At 39.4% G+C, this 16,315-nt stretch overlaps 3 protein-coding genes across 3 annotated transcripts; all 3 read left to right on the forward strand.

The window, feature by feature from the left end:
• Nucleotides 1-3,000: 3,000 nt before the first annotated feature.
• Nucleotides 3,001-4,935, forward strand: LOC133740197 (protein VAPYRIN-LIKE-like). The gene has a single exon (XM_062168117.1). It carries the CDS (start codon nt 3,221-3,223, stop codon nt 4,628-4,630), a length of 1,410 nt encoding a protein of 469 aa, XP_062024101.1. The 5' UTR covers nt 3,001-3,220; the 3' UTR covers nt 4,631-4,935.
• Nucleotides 4,936-12,473: 7,538 nt separating this feature from the next.
• On the forward strand, nt 12,474-13,238 carry LOC133738921 (histone H2AX-like). The gene is made up of 2 exons (XM_062166597.1): nt 12,474-12,746; nt 12,844-13,238. Exons 1-2 carry the CDS (start codon nt 12,543-12,545, stop codon nt 13,063-13,065), a joined length of 426 nt encoding a protein of 141 aa, XP_062022581.1. The 5' UTR covers nt 12,474-12,542; the 3' UTR covers nt 13,066-13,238.
• A 2,276-nt stretch (nt 13,239-15,514) lies between these two features.
• Nucleotides 15,515-16,200, forward strand: LOC133739834 (histone H2AX-like). Its single transcript, XM_062167642.1, has 2 exons — nt 15,515-15,785; nt 15,893-16,200. Exons 1-2 carry the CDS (start codon nt 15,591-15,593, stop codon nt 16,112-16,114), a joined length of 417 nt encoding a protein of 138 aa, XP_062023626.1. The 5' UTR covers nt 15,515-15,590; the 3' UTR covers nt 16,115-16,200.
• The last annotated feature ends 115 nt before the right edge of the window (nt 16,201-16,315 follow it).

Genomic DNA, 16,315 nt, shown 5'->3' on the forward strand with positions numbered 1-16,315 from the left:
AATTAGTAAGAGATCTGTTTCTCCAGTTGTAGAAGGGGTTGTGAATTCCAGTAATTTGAAATGATGGCTATCCATCAGATCAAAAGTTCCCCTTTTGTAGATTTGTTTAAAATCTAGCTTTGGAATTGAGGCGTTTTTTACCTCTTGCTCGATTTCGTTGAATTCGAATTCTTCAGCATTTAGGAGTTGAACTCCTTTCTTTTTCCCGAAGATGCTCATCATGTTGACATCTCGAGTTTCTGTTGGTTTTTCATACCGAATACTAGTTTGACTAGTAGATGGCTCAAGAAAAATCATGTTTGGAACATGATTCTTTTCTGGCCTTTCTAATGGTTTGAATCCATTAGTCTTCTTTGTTTTTACTGTAGGCACTTTCTTGTCCTTCAGTATATTTTTCATAGAATCCAGCGTTTTTTGCTGTTCATTGATTTTTCTACTAACACTTGTTAGCTTTTCTTCTTTCGTTTTTGGAAGTTCTTTGATATAATCCAGTTTGTTTTCCAATTTTTCTAATTGGTGGATTATAGCAGGAATTTTGTCTAGATGAACTTGACATCTAGATATTTCTTTCTGTAGGATCTGATATTTTTCATCAGAAGATTTTAATAGAGAATTCAATCTCTCTATTATTAAATCAGACATTGTCCCCATTGGGGATTCCCCTGCTGAGCTATTTTACAAGCTCTGATACCAGTGAGTTGCGGATCTAACTAATGCTCAAATAATCAAGAGGTTTTTGTTCCTCTTCCAGAACATATAAGAGATTATCAATATCTTGTTCTAATTTATAGATTCTAGTTTGAAGTCTATAGATGATATCCCAGTAGTTGGGAGTTTCTCTATTAAGACCTTCTCTATAAGCTTTCAATTTTCTCAATTTTTCTCTTTCCTTTTGCAATTCTTTGCTAGTATTTTTGCAGATAGCATTCAACTCAAGTCTGTCAACGATCGAAATTCTGAATAGTAAAGTGTACTGTTTACCTTTGAAATAGAGGATGATTGCAACAGCTGTATATATATGTAAACAAATAAAACTCTGATGGGCCCACCACGTTTCAACAAATCGTTAAGTAAAGAAAGAAAACATACATCAACGAAACCAGACTGACAAGGACAACAAAGAAAGGGTACTACTGGTAGGGATTTTGATAAGATGGGTTGGTAGGAATGGAAAGGAGAAAAAGATGTGTAAAGAGGAAAAAAATAAGACACGGGGGTGTATGAGAAGTATTCTCAGGGATTTGGGGTGTATAAGCATTAACCCTATGTTTAAATTTCCGTCATATTCCAGAGAATACTTTTTCTCTTCTTGAACATCATTGCCAGCTCCCATATAATTGATAGTCTCTCATTATAAGAAAAATTCAGTTTACCCTCTGAACTTTGGGCCTAAAATTAGTCTGGTCCTTAAATTTTTCCTTTTAATTAGTCTATACTCTCAAACAACATCACCTAAGTCTAAATTTTGAATCCGGGTCTAAAATGACGTCACTTGCTGAGTTAGAGCAGACATGAGGACTTACACTTCAGCTTTTTAAACCCTGAAGGAGGGCAGAATGGACATTCCTAATTTAATATAATTTCTAATTTTTTTTATCTCTCTCTCTCTCTCTCTCTCTCTCTCTCTCTCTCTCTCTCTCTCTCTCTCTCTCTCTCTCTCTCTCTATATATATATATATATATATATATATATATATATATATATATATATATATCGGCGACTGGATTACGTTACACGTTTCACCTTCACCTTCTTCCCACGACGGCGCCACTTTCTCTCATCTTCTCTATATGGCGACCACGCTAACGCGTTTCACATTCACCTTCTTCCCACGACGGCGCCACTCTCTTTCATCTTCTCTATATCGGCGACCACGCTAACACGTTTCACCTTCACCTTCTTCCCACGGCCACACCATCCTCAATGCAGCCATAGTCTTCTTCCTCTCAAATCTCAGACCGCGACATCTCTATCCTGGCCAAGTCCGCCTTCAAAGAGATCGTCGCCTCCCTCGCCTCTGCCGTCTGCAAGAAGCTCGCCTTTAACCTCATCCGCTCCAAGCGCCTCACCGCCGACCTGTAGCCCTGCAGGACACCATCTACACCGAAGTTCTAACCGATCCGACCCATATTGGACGTACATCATCACCAACTTCCTAAGCCGGGTCACAGCGTTGGAGACCTGGGCCACCATGGCCTGCTTCTTCTTCTTCGGCTCCCTCTCTCTCTCCTCCATCCTCTCCCTCTCTGCTCATGGCCATCAAGGGTGAGATCGAAGACAGTGGACTTGAATTTGATAGCAACTGGATTTGAGTTTGATTTTTGGATTTGAATTTGATAGCAATTGGGTTTGAGTTTGGGTGTTGATGGGTTCGGTAGAACAAGAAGAAGGAAATGGAATTGGATAGGTTTGGTGGCGTGGAAGAGATTTCTCCGATTTCCGGCCAAACGAAATCCTCTGAGATTTTTGTTTTTATTTTTATTTTTTTAAATATTTTGAGAATGTCCATTATGCCTTCCTTCATAGTTTAAAAAGCTGAAGTGTGGGCCCCCACGTCGGCTCCAACTCAGCAAGTGACGTCATTTTTGGACCCGGATTCAAAATTTGGACTTGGGTGATGTTGTTTGAAAGTATAAGGACCAGTCTGATTAAAAAAAAAAGTTTAATGACCAGACTGATTTTAGGCTCAAAATTCAGGGGGTAAACTGAAAGTTTTCCTAAATCATAAACAAAATGATCTGACTTTGTGGGATTTTAACAGAAAATGCGAGCTACTTTGAAACCACACAACCTCCAACTCGGTCATGAAGTTGAAGTTGAAGTTTCAACACAAAATTTACTGATCCAGAAATGGACAATGCCCTACCTTGAAGAAAGGTTGTTCCGGTCTTCGATCCTCCGTATTCAAAACCAAACCCAGCCAACAACAACGACTCTCTCATTTTCAAAGTCCCCACCTCACCAAAAGTTCAAATCCTAAACAACGCAAGCCAATAATATACTCGAACCCTATAAACAATTTCATCCCGCAAATATAAATAGTAATAAAACCTTTTTCCTGAAAGCGAAAGGAAGCTAATCAAACCACCATTGCTTAGCTCACAGTTTTTTCATCTTCTTCAGTTCATACCAAACCAAACCAAACGCAACTCCCCAGTTTTAATAAACAAGTGATCTTGGGATTCAGCTGCTGCGGAGTTTCAGTTTCTCTCGCGCGCCATGGACAGATTGGTGAAGGCGGACGTGAAGGAAGTGGAGCTCAGCTTCAAAAGAGACCAGAAGTGCGGCACAACTTTCAGGCTCAGCAACCTCATGCACACCATGTCCGTCGCAGTTAACCTAACCACCACAAACCCATCTCTCTTCTCTTTCTCACAGCCCTTCTCTATAATCCCTCCTCTCTCTTCCTCCTCCTACACCCTCCTCCTCTCTCAGCCCTCCGATCATCCCCCTCTCCCCACCACCGTCCCTAATGACGTCATCAACGTCAAGGCCTCGATGCTGCCGACAGGGAAGGCCGGTCTGGAGGATCTCCGCCGTCTGTTCGCCAGACCCGGGCCGCACGTTTTCCGGGACGCCACCATACCCATCTCGTTTGTGGGCCCACACGTGGTGGAGTTTCTCATTTCTCAGCTGACCCAGATCTCTGGGTTCGATTCCTTCTTCAACAAAGCGGTTTCCGGGTGCTCTGCAGCTGAGCTCACGGCGCTGCTCAGACCCGCCATAGCTTCCGGCAACGCGAACTTGGTCTCGAGCTTGATCGACGCCGGGGGAGATGTGAATCGGAAAGTTTCGGATTCCGGGTGTTTGTTGTCTCTGGCTGTTCGGAGCGGAAGTATTGAAGTTGTGAAGATTCTTATAGCGTGCGGCTGTAAAGTCGATAACTCGGTTTTGCACGACGCGGCGGCGATGAACCGGGTCGATTTGGTGGAGATTTTGTGCAAGAATTTCCCGGAAATTGACGTCAACTGGGTTGACTCCGATTGCCGGACTCCGATTCACATCGCGGCGGCGAACGGCCACGTGGAGATGTTGAAGTTCTGTATTTCGGCCGGCGGTAATGCGGACGTTTGGGACCGGAAGGGGTGGACGCCGCTCCATTGCGCGGCGGAGAGGGGTCACTTGGTGCCCATCAAGTCTTTGTTGGAATGTTCCAATGTGAAATATGTAGTTAACAAGAATGGAAAGACAGCTTTTGACCTCGCAGCTGAAAATGGTCACTTAAATTTGCTCGGTTTTCTCCGATTCGACGACGTTTTGCTCCGGGCGGCGAGGCTGGACGACGCTCACGGCCTAAAGAGTTGCCTTGCGGAAGGGGCAGAGGTGAATGGGAGGGACCAAAATGGTTGGACTCCTTTGCATAGGGCTGCATTCAAGGGCAGAATCGAGTGTGTCAAGGTGCTGCTCAATCACGGTGCTCAGCTGGATGTCGTCGACGATGCAGGCTACACGCCGCTGCATTGCGCGGTGGAGGCCGGGCATGTACAAGTAGCTCTTTTGTTGGTTGCGCATGGGGCTCGAGCCAATGTGAAGAGCCTCGAGGGCATTGTGTCGCCGGTTAGCTTGGATCGTTTTAAGAACCACCCTGCTCTTGTTCATCCTGTATGTCATGAACAGGAGAGAGCTTGAGATCGGAAACTAAGTAGTACTAATATGTTTGGGATGAATTTTCTTGCCGTGTTATGCAAATGTGCAATCAATTTGTATATACTTTTGTTGATTTTATGTTTTTGTATAATGTGGATGGTGATCATTGTGGTGAATTTGAATGGTACGGTTGGGGTAGAGAGGGATTTATAAGGGTTGTGTTTCCACTCCACAGCAAAGTGTAAAGTCCCATCTCAAGAGGACCAAGATGAATTGGTATATGAAGCTATAGTATCTGTTTCATGTATAATACCAGGATCAAAGTTGAATGAACTGAGATTTTCTTATATAGTGATGCTTCTTTAGTTCTATCTATCATTGATGTTTCAAATGCTTCCTATAAGTACTCCACTCTAGTTCTGGAAAAAACATGGTGTGCGAATTCATGATATGGGCGTGTGGTTACGATCATCACTATGACTCACAGTTTGATTTTCGAATTTTATCAACCTTGATTTGTAACTGTAAGTGATTCTTTCTTGTCATTAGTTGTATGTGATAATTTTTCTCGTTTTTATCATACGTCACATGCTAAATTACGTGATGAGAGAGATAGACACATGATTGTATATATCGTATATGTATGTGAAAAATCACCCTCTTATTAACTCTTATTAACTGCAATCATAATAATCCATTTGAATACAGACATTTTCATTGTCCATGTGATTTATAAAGCGGTTGTGCAAAAGTTAAGCACCTAATTATCATCCAAAGGTTGTAGAAATAGCAAACTATATCTTCAGGTAAAAAAAGAATGCAAGCATTAATTGTTAGACATTTCCCCACAACGACCAACAAATCGATCAACAATGTAGACGAACTTGTAACATGTTGGCCCTGTTGAAACAGTATCTATCCCAAGTTTGATTACAAAAACAATTGCCAGAACATTATAAACCTGGGTTTGATAAATGATATAGAACTGCAACAATTAAAATGCAATTGGTCTTTCTGGTCGATTGGTACATATTGCACGTTGAAAAGTTGACCTGGGATTTGTTAGAATCTAATGTAGCAACTTAAATAATTGTACGCATACGCATCCATGGAAATATAATATAGAGAGGGATATTATATGATCATTTGAATCTGGAAACGCAGCCTAGCCACTAAGAAGCGTGACATTTGAGCCAGGGACTTCATCTAGAAGAACATGATCATTGTATGATTCTCTTGCATCATATACATTTTTAAATTACATAATTAATATTGAAACGATTAGGATTTAGGAGTTCACATTTGAAAGCTCTTTAGTTCATCATCATACTCTAGTTAGCGTCTTCAAGGAAAACTCGAAACATTATGGTAACTTGTACCTAACTTCATAGTGTTACTGATTACTACATATATCGACAATGTCATAGTGGGTTTCGTTTCGTTCATTATTGTGTATAGCGTGGCTACTGAAGGCAAGCGATTATAATTCGAAATTGATCAATCTCCTTTTGCAAGTCAAATTTGGACCTCTAGCCATCGCTTTCTCTTCGTCCTCTATCCTTCGTGATATGGTGCCATTAATCCCATTAATTATGATGCACTTTTCTTCCCCGCAATGGTCTAACAACGTTTATCTATTATTGGTATTGAAAATTGCATAGCTAGGCAAGTTGGTTCAATGGACAATTCCAAACAAAACACTACCAGCAAAATGAGCAACCCACACTGATTTTATACACACTGACTTTCACACTGATAAAACATCCGTGGGATTTGATTTGTACATACAGATATTAGTGTGAATTGATTAACTGGACCCTACATAAGCACATGTTCACACTATTACCCACCGAAATCTGTGTGAAATAAATTTCTCACAGATATCTGTGCACATGTTCACACTATTACCTACCGAAATCTGTGTGAAATAAATTTCTCACAGATATCTGTGTGTCCCACGTATTCATTAGATACTAACATCTGTGAGAAATGTATTAGACACGGATAATTGTGAGTGATAACAAAAATATAATTTATTAAATAATTTTATATTCACAGACATCAGTGATAAAGGTTTTATACACGGATATTTGTGACTAGTAATAAAAATATAATTTATTTACTAATTTTAGACTCATAGATATCTGTGACTAAGGGGGGTGTATTCAATCTAGATTTTAAATGATTTTGTGTGACTTTTTATAATCCGTGGATTCTCATGGATTCTGCAGAATCTACGGATTGTTTTAATTCCATATAGATTTGAACAGATTCTAATGTATTGTATTAGCAAGATTTGTGTGGATTTTAATAAGTGCATGGATTGTTTTGTTTTGTGCTATGTTGTAGTTATTTATTAAATCTTGATTGCAAGCTCCTTATGTGAATCGTACTGATTACCAGCTGATTGATATATTTGAAGATGGCATTGTAAGTACTTAATACACTTATGAATATCAGAAGAAGTAGAAAACGATTATAAACAGGCATAATCTATGGCCTTTCAAACAAATATAAGCAAAATATGCATAGATAAGATTGTCAGCAGCACGTAGGAAACCTAAGCACAACATAAGAAAATGTATGTGCTAAATTCACAGGGGTAGGAGACTTTTTGCAGAAGAAGTATGTAGGCAGTAAGATCAAAGCAGTTAGAGTCTTAGAGACCACTCTGCAACAGCCACCTAAGAAATGATCCACTTGCTAGTGCCGTCATTGGCAAAATAGATACGAGATAGAAGGCTTGATGCAGGAAACGCTACGAGCATTGTCACACTGCTTAGAAGTAGAAGAATCCAATATGAGATTGGCTTGCTTTTATATTCTTCCTAAGCCACTGTCTTCAGGGCAGAAATCTAGGCACGCAATGAAACTGGAGGATTTGGTGAATCCTCCTCCATTCTTCCCCCTAATATGAATAAACGATGGTCAGAAATTATCCATAATAGACTTGGTTAAACAATTAATGTTAACATGTTGGAGAACAGTAAATCCAAACACTGATGATTTGAAGTTTGAACAATGCAAAATCATGGTTTCAAAAAAATTACACTTTTCTCTTTCTTCTGTGAAGAGGAACAATACATAATGTGATTGTATATGCAGTAAATCAGTAAGATTGAACACACAGTGATAGTTCGTAATTATATGATACCTAGGGAAATTAGGGTGGAGCAAAATATAGAAAAGGAGAACAAGAGGGAGGAAACACAGTTTCCATGTTTAGTATCAAAATCAGCTCAAGGGTGATGAATCATTACCTATATATATGTTCGAGTATGTCTCAAATTAATGCTATGGAGGACTATAAATATAAGCACAATGATTAATGGAAAGAAATAGGCTGCAATATACACAAGGTAAATGCATGTGATATGACTCTTTCATTGTCTGATGAAACTAGATATAGCTATAGATAGGGTGCAGCCTTAATTAGTTGAAATAACAAGCCTACAGTTATAAGCTACATGAATACCACTGAGCAGAATACTAACAACAAACTGATCCCTCAATAATTGGCTAAATCAGTATGTTAACTGTAACAAGATTACAACAAAGTTTACAGACTTGGTTAGAAACACATGACAAACAACCTTTGAAAGGCAGAGAGTAGTGCCAGTGCACAGTATCTCTATTGAACATATTTTTATTGTTTTATGCTAAAATGCATATAACTTCTTCCTATATAAGTTTTAACCAGCTTAATGATCATTTATTTTGTACAACTAGTCTTCATTTGGTTATACGTGCATCTAGTGATTTTACAATCATGTATGTGACTTTTATAGGTACCACTCCAGCCACCAATACTTTATCTTAATGACATCAGATATATTTGCCACATTTTGTTTCTTATATCAAATGACTACCATAAATAGATTGGCATAGTAACACAGACCATAGTGATTACTATTCAAAATGTAAGGAAGAATATAAAAAACAGATAACAAAGAAAACTTACGCATGGTAATTCAAGTTCACATTACCACCCTTAACATAGAGGATTTTGAACAGAAAGAACTCTTACAACTCATCTGAGAAAGCTAAAAAGGGAACAAATAGATCAACCTGGAGGACGTAATCAAGTTCTAGTTTTTCAAACGAAGTTAAATGCACCAGATATAAGAATTAAAATAATAACTTATGATCAATGATAATTCTGCTTTCATTTCGTTCAATTCGCTCATACCACTTTGACATGATGAATTCGAGTTAAAAGCCCATACCTGTAATATCCAATTCCTCCATTGATAGAGAACTCTCGAGCAACTCGGTGCATGATTACCACCCAACTCGAAAACTTGAATAGAATTGAATTTTTTTTGAAGAACCCGGCTATGGCACACGGTGTTCGATAAGTAAAGATACAAGCTTGCTTGAGAACTCTTTTCACCATGAGGAAGCGCTCAGCATCAGATCACCAGAGACCAATTCCTGGAGGCCGTCAAATCGGACAGAGATTGGAGCCTTGATGTGATTACGTGTCAGGAAAATGGGAGTACCCAAATGACCAATTCCCAGTTTCAATCAATTGGAGACGCTCTACACAAGGTGGATGTCGTTGTCGGTTCATCTTCCACTCGGGTTTCATCTTCAGAGTGAGAGAGAAAAAGACGTCAAAATCTCACCTATACAGACTGGATTTCTAATAGGGTTTGGTATTTATACCAAGCACTTCAGAATCCTTCACAATCCAGTTACTAATACAATCCTTCAAAATCGTTGGTCTTTTGAATACCACCAGATTTAGAAGAATTTTTTAAAATCTTAATTGAATATCACCAGATTTATAAGGACTTTTTAAAATCTTAATTGAATACCACAGGATTTTAAAAGACTTTTAAAATACAAAACAATCCAATAGACTCCTGATTGAATACACCCCCCTAAGGTTTTTACACAATTATATTTGTGAATAATAAATTAGTTTTTATATTCTGATTTCAATTAGCCACAAAAATCTGTGTGATTTAGAATAATACTCACAAATATCCGTATGTAAAATTTTATCGATATATGTGAAAACATAGATGCACACAGACATCTGTATAAATTAGAATTTATTTATAGTACAAGAAATATAATCAATATAAAATAAAACGTAGACTCACAAATATCTGTGACAATACTTATCTCACACATATATCTGTGACAATAACTACCTCACACATATATATGTGTATGCAGTGTTTGTATGTCATACAGTCATTTGTGTGAGTGAGAGTTAATAAAATGTTTATCTCGAAAAAGAAGATGCATATTTCATTATTGTTTGTTTACTATAATTTCACTACATCATTGTTTTTTACGGAAGACCCATAAGACCAGAAGACCACCAGCTTCCTTCTCGGAAAAAAACCTGTAGAAAAACTTGAAAATTAGATCCACTTCACTCTCTTTCTCTGCTAAGCTCCTCAAGGTCATCATCCTCGGCAACAGCGGGGTTGGGAAGACTTCTGTGATGAATCAATATGTTAATAAGAAGTTCAGCAATCAATACAAGGCGACTATTGGAGCCGATTTCTTGACGAAAGAAGTGCAGTTCGAAGATAGGCTCTTCACCTTACAGATCTGGGATACCGCTGGTCAAGAACGGTTTCAGAGCCTTGGTGTAGCATTTTATCGCGGTGCTGATTGCTGTGTTCTTGTTTATGACGTTAATTCAATGAAATCTTTTGATAACCTGATTTCAATCAACAACAAGAGAGCATTTTGAATCTCAGATTTTCTTTTTAGTTTCAAGGATGGCTTATGATGACCGCTCAGATCTAGTCCATCTGCGTTTATCTGCTTCGCTGCCAACCTGCCATAGCTCAAGGAAAAGGTGCATTGCTCTCGCTCTCTCTAATTCTCTGTAATTTGTCTCTAATTTTGACTAATAATATTTGGGTATTGGATTTTGGTTACTTAAAAGAGATTCTGGCTTTTGGGTTTTGTTGCAGAAAGTTGAGATTGAAGAGGGTTGTGAGAGTTCCAGCAAATAAGCGTTGCTTTTTGAAGAAGTTGAGACAGAAATCCCAAAGGTATAACTGTATAAGTTTGGTCCCTTTCAATAGAAATTGATAATCGCATAACAGAAACTCCCAAAGGTATAAGTGTTATGGTTTGTGACTCTGTTTTGTTATATTCAACAGGTGCCCAGTTCATTAATGGCTTTATCTTTGAGCTTTCTACATGGAAATCGTTTCCATCAATGGCAGAACCCACCGAACCCAGAATGAAATATTATCACTAAAATAATTTTGCAATTAAAAATTACATAAGCTAAAATAATACAAGAATTAAAAATTTAATAATAACTTAATTCTGTTATATGAATGTGGTGGACCCCCCGTAACAATTCACACGGATTCTAATTTCTTTACGGAGAGACCAGTATTTTGCCTACAATGATGGGTCCCACAGAAAAATCCACACTGATTTTTCTATCAGTGGGGAGAGACCAAAGGCCACCCCCCTCAAATGGGACAGAAATTAAATCTGTGAGTGTAGGGTGGCTATTGGCCTTCCCACACAGATTTCAGTAACTATTGGAGGTTATATTCACTGATTCTAATCAGTGTGTATAGTTAATTTTGCTAGTAGTGAAAGTTGCGCAACTCTGAGCTTTAATGTGAGGAAAAAATCTCAACATGTCAAATTAAAGTCAGTCTAGTAGAATAATAAAAATCTAACAAGATTGATAATACGTTGTAAATTAAGGATTCATGTTTGAAATATTACAATCTATTGTGACTTTCTTGCTGGTCTCTCCAAGTGTAAACTTACTACTTCCTATTCCTTAGGAGTGTGTTTGGATGAGGGAAAAAATGATGGAATTTAATTGAAAGTGATGATTTCATAATTCCTAAAAGCCAATTCCCTCGTTTGGCATTATCAGATTGGAAATTTTAAATTTCTCTGTGGAAAAAAACGAAGGAATTCATTATTTAAATTCCCTACTTCAATTTCCACCAAAATAGATGTCATTTACGAATTCCTTTGCAGTATTCAATTTTCATTTCCAAAACAAGGCTTTTTTCTATTTAATTTTTTTATTTGTTTTAAACTTTCTTAATTTATTACACATTTCAAATCCTAAATAGATAAAACCAAACAATAGAAATTGCAATTACTGAAATTTTGGATTGATGGAGTTAAAGATTCTATCATTTATAAATTCCTACGGATTTCATAATTTTTTCATCCAAACGCACCATAGGGGTTGGTAGCTTGGTTTTGGCTGGAATTGTAAGTACTTAAGGCCGATTCTTATTGACTTTAAAAAACCAGTCATGTTGGCGTTAGTAGATTTTTGTTAGTAATATAATCGCAAAGTGAGTTATAAACTCAAACATTTCTCGACTTTGTGAGCTTGATATTCCCATGACACGAATTGTGAGTCTTATTCGTGTGACCAGATTTTGCTTTATTTCTTTTGGTGTACAACAAGTCACCAACTTCAAAATTGCTCGAGTACGTAAAATTTGGAAGTTAGATTTTTTCTCATTATGGGTATCCTCACTGTTTTCTTCCTCTGAAAAAAAAAAAACAGAAAAGAAAAAAGAATTAAACCTTGATGTTTCCCGTTTGGGCTTAGAGTAATTCAATCATCAGAGAAACCCAACTAATTTTGCCCAAAGAGTTCAACCAATCAGAAACGCAGCCCAATCAGAAGCAGCAGCGCATCAAACGACGCCGTCGCTACTTTGAACCCGAATTCATTTGGAATTTTCAGTTTCCCGCGTTCAGAACATTTCGTCTCTTAAACCATTTCAAAAACCCACTTAAACTGCCCTACCCTGCCACGCTGGCGATCCGCGCGAAACCCAATCCAACCAATCACAGCGCTCTCTCCCACCCACCACCCCCTTCTATATAAACCCACCCACACCCCTAAGCCCTCTTCACAAATCTCACAATTTCCAATTCACCAAATTCGAACTCCAATCCAAATCTCCAGATCTTCATTACCATGACCACCGCCGTCGCCACAACCGCTCAGGCCGGCCGAGGCAAGCCCAAGACCACCAAATCCGTCTCCAGGTCATCCAAGGCCGGCCTCCAATTTCCCGTCGGCCGAGTCGCCCGCTTCCTCAAGAAGGGCCGCTACGCCCAGCGTGTCGGCGGTGGCTCCCCCGTCTACCTCTCAGCCGTCCTCGAATACCTAGCTGCTGAGGTACGTCGTCGTTTTGGACTATTTTTGTAATTTGGGGGCTTTTCATTTTGTGCTTGATTTGTTAGCTGATTTTTTGGTTTGTTGATTTTGGGATCAGGTTTTGGAGCTGGCTGGAAACGCTGCCAGGGACAACAAGAAGAATCGGATCACTCCAAGGCATATCCAGCTTGCGGTGAGGAATGATGAGGAGTTCACCAAGCTTTTGGGGTCTGTGACGATTGCGAATGGAGGTGTTCTGCCCAACATTCATCAGAACTTGCTGCCCAAGAAGAATGCGAAAGGGAAGGGCGAGATTGGGTCTATGTCTCAGGAATTCTAGATGGGTTAGGTTTTGTTGGTAGGGAGGAAGAAAGAGTAGTTTGAAATCCTTGGTAGATTAGATCTCTGAACTTGATCTCTGGTTTTGTAAATCTGTGGTTACGGAAAAAGTTCACAATGCTGTAATGGGTTTCTCAACTTTCTTTTGGTTAAATGAAAGTATCTGTTTCTGGATGTGGCTTTGTTTACTTTTGTTGCTTGTATTATGATTAAACATTTCAAATCCCTTACAGTTTACATTTTAGAAGTACATTGTTCTTGGAACTTATCTGTTTTTGTTGGGGACTTGGTGTTCCACCCGTAACAAATTTGTATGATTGGTTTACCTGTTTGGTTATCAAAGTTTTTGGGGGTATGTCTTAAGTCTTACCAATGTGTGTAGATCTGTAGAAAAGGATTGATTAGCAAAATAGTTTAATCTTTTAGGATAAAAATTGTATATCTTCCTATTAATCTTTGGAATTCTATCCATCTTTTCGAACATATATGTAAGATAATGGGGATGGTTTAAATAAAAGAAACAAATCATAGCATATATACATCTCTACTTTAGAAGGACAAAATATAGGCAGTCATGCACTTTCCCACCAAATTGATCCTTGCAATATTACAACTGCTTTGTTCCAACATGAACTAATCTGAAGAAAAGAAAAGAGACAACACAAATATATTATCCTATGATTCTTCTTCTTGCGGTGGGCAGCTGCTATTGTTGTGACGGTCTAATTTAGGAACTGGTGTTGGCCACCGCCACCATGAGAGCATAAATGGAAATGCCATTATACCTGTCCTAGGATTAGAGAATGGCAACTTTGGAGAGATGTCAATTAGCGTTTCTGTACGAATATTGCACTTAACAATGTCTTCTGGATCGGAGCTGATAGTTCTCCGTAGCAGGTACAGCATGTCTTCATCATTTGGGTCCAAAGCCAGAAGCCAGTATGGATTAGGCACCATATATTTCGAATGAATTTGGTCCAGGAAGATCCTCTCCTTTAAACACCATTTCATCTCAACTCCATCCACCTCACGACCGCTATCTTCTTTCAGCTCCCACACAAAAAGAATGAAACGTGTCAGAGTATACAGCCGGTACATCCTCACACAACCCCGGCAGACACCCAGGCAATCGGTGTAATTGTATGAATCATAAAACAATGGAAACCCGGAACGAGGCCCGGAAATAAAATGACAATGATAGTTACGGTTATTTTTATTGTCGAGCTTGAAAGGCTCCAACCCAATAAGAATCCCACCACGACCTAACCAGTACAAGGTTCCATTGTAAGCAAGGGATGGTGCACTGTGCTTGAGAGGATGAGGTCTAAACCTTTTTGGGCATGGGACAACTGATTCTTTCCATTTACCAGTCTCGGAAGAGAACATCTGCACCTTTAATCGGAAGTCAGGTTCTGCTGCAAACTCAAGGAGTCGTACAATCCGGCACCTATAGTCGGAATCACAGATAAATCCCACACCTACTTCTTGTTGGGGGAATAGAATGGGAGGAGGAAGAGCAACCCATTGCTTGGTGTACGGATTGCAGATGTAGTACTTGCTTTGAAAACCCAAAGTTTCACACAACAAAATCAAGTCATTGTATGTCGCTACCACAAACAGCCAGCTTGCTGGGACGAAAATCGATTGCTCTTAACTCAGGAGGAGTCTGCTTGGAATCAATTGTAAACAATTCTGCTGCCAAAGGGGGCGAATGTACGACAAACATGGGAGTTTGCTCGTTGTCACAATTGTTTCGGAGATACAGAGCACGACGGCTTTCAAAATGAGGATGGGAGATGAGAGTCGACCAAGATTTGCACACACACTTGCATCGTAAAACAAACTTGCAAGGTAGTCGACAAAGGATTTCAATCAATAAACAGTTAGGGAGATCACAGATATTCAAGAATATTGTATTAAAAAGAGACTGAGAGTCGGATGTAATAGTTGTGCCTTTTTCACCTCTCATGGCGACCCAAAAAAAAAAAAAAAATTTCGGGTGTTTGATATAAGTTTATTCTATATATTTAGCCCACAACAGAGAGAGAGGGCCAAGAGAATCAGATGACACTACTGCTTCCTTTCCTACTACTGCAACCTCTCATGGCGGCCGAAGAATTTATTATAGGATTGGATAAGACAAGCAAAGACCTAGAGTTTTTAGGCATAATAATACCATATTCCCCAAAAATAATTCAGTAATATCGATTTGGGCCAGCAAATAATAGAGCGAGGCCCAGCCTAACTTTAATACACCCAAAGCTCGTTTCCCTCGTCCAATTAAAACTTTCCCTCCGCACGAGAAAGATTTCCCTCTTTTTCTTTTCCGCTTTAATTTTCCCAAAAACTTAGTTTCCACGCTGGCAATCCGCGCCCTCACCCTCTTAACCAATCAGACCAAAGCACCCTTGGCATTCTCACTCCTATATAAACCATCCTCCTCTCGCCATCATACACCTGCAAATCACACTCTCCATCTTTTCGCTTCGATTTCACTCTCCTAGGGTTTCGAATCCAATCTCCGATATGAGTTCTCCGACTTCCAAGGGCGGCCGAGGCAAGCCCAAGGCCACCAAATCCGTCTCCAGGTCCTCCAAGGCCGGCCTCCAATTCCCCGTCGGCCGTATCGCTCGCTTCCTCAAATCCGGCAAGTACGCCGAGCGAGTCGGCGCCGGCGCTCCCGTCTACCTCTCCGCCGTCCTCGAGTATCTCGCCGCTGAGGTTCGTCCTTAATCCCTTCCGATCTTTTCAATTTGATATATTGGTTTGAATGAATTTCCTATTCCTTATGAAACGATCTAATGGGAATTGGTTTGATCGGTGGACAGGTTCTTGAGCTCGCTGGAAATGCCGCTAGAGATAACAAGAAGAATCGGATCGTTCCGAGGCACATTCAGCTGGCTGTGCGTAATGACGAGGAGTTGAGCAAGCTTTTGGGGACTGTGACTATTGCTAATGGTGGTGTCTTGCCTAACATTCATCAGAATCTGCTGCCGAAGAAGACTGGGAAAGGCAAGGGAGACATTGGATCGGCCTCGCAAGAGTTTTAGGGTTCTTATTTTGATTACAAATTTCGGACTGATTGGTTGTAAACAGAAAATTGGGGAATTTTTGGTGAAATATAATATGGTTTTCGGTGCTGATGAATGGTTCATGTTTCTGATGAGATGATCTATTGCTGTGTTTTACGTCAATTGAAATTGTTCTTACTAAGTACCCCCAATTGGTAGTAAGCATGATTCTGTTTTTAC

Source organism: Rosa rugosa, chromosome 3 (assembly GCF_958449725.1).
Source record: "Rosa rugosa chromosome 3, drRosRugo1.1, whole genome shotgun sequence".
Classification (NCBI taxonomy): domain Eukaryota; kingdom Viridiplantae; phylum Streptophyta; class Magnoliopsida; order Rosales; family Rosaceae; genus Rosa; species Rosa rugosa.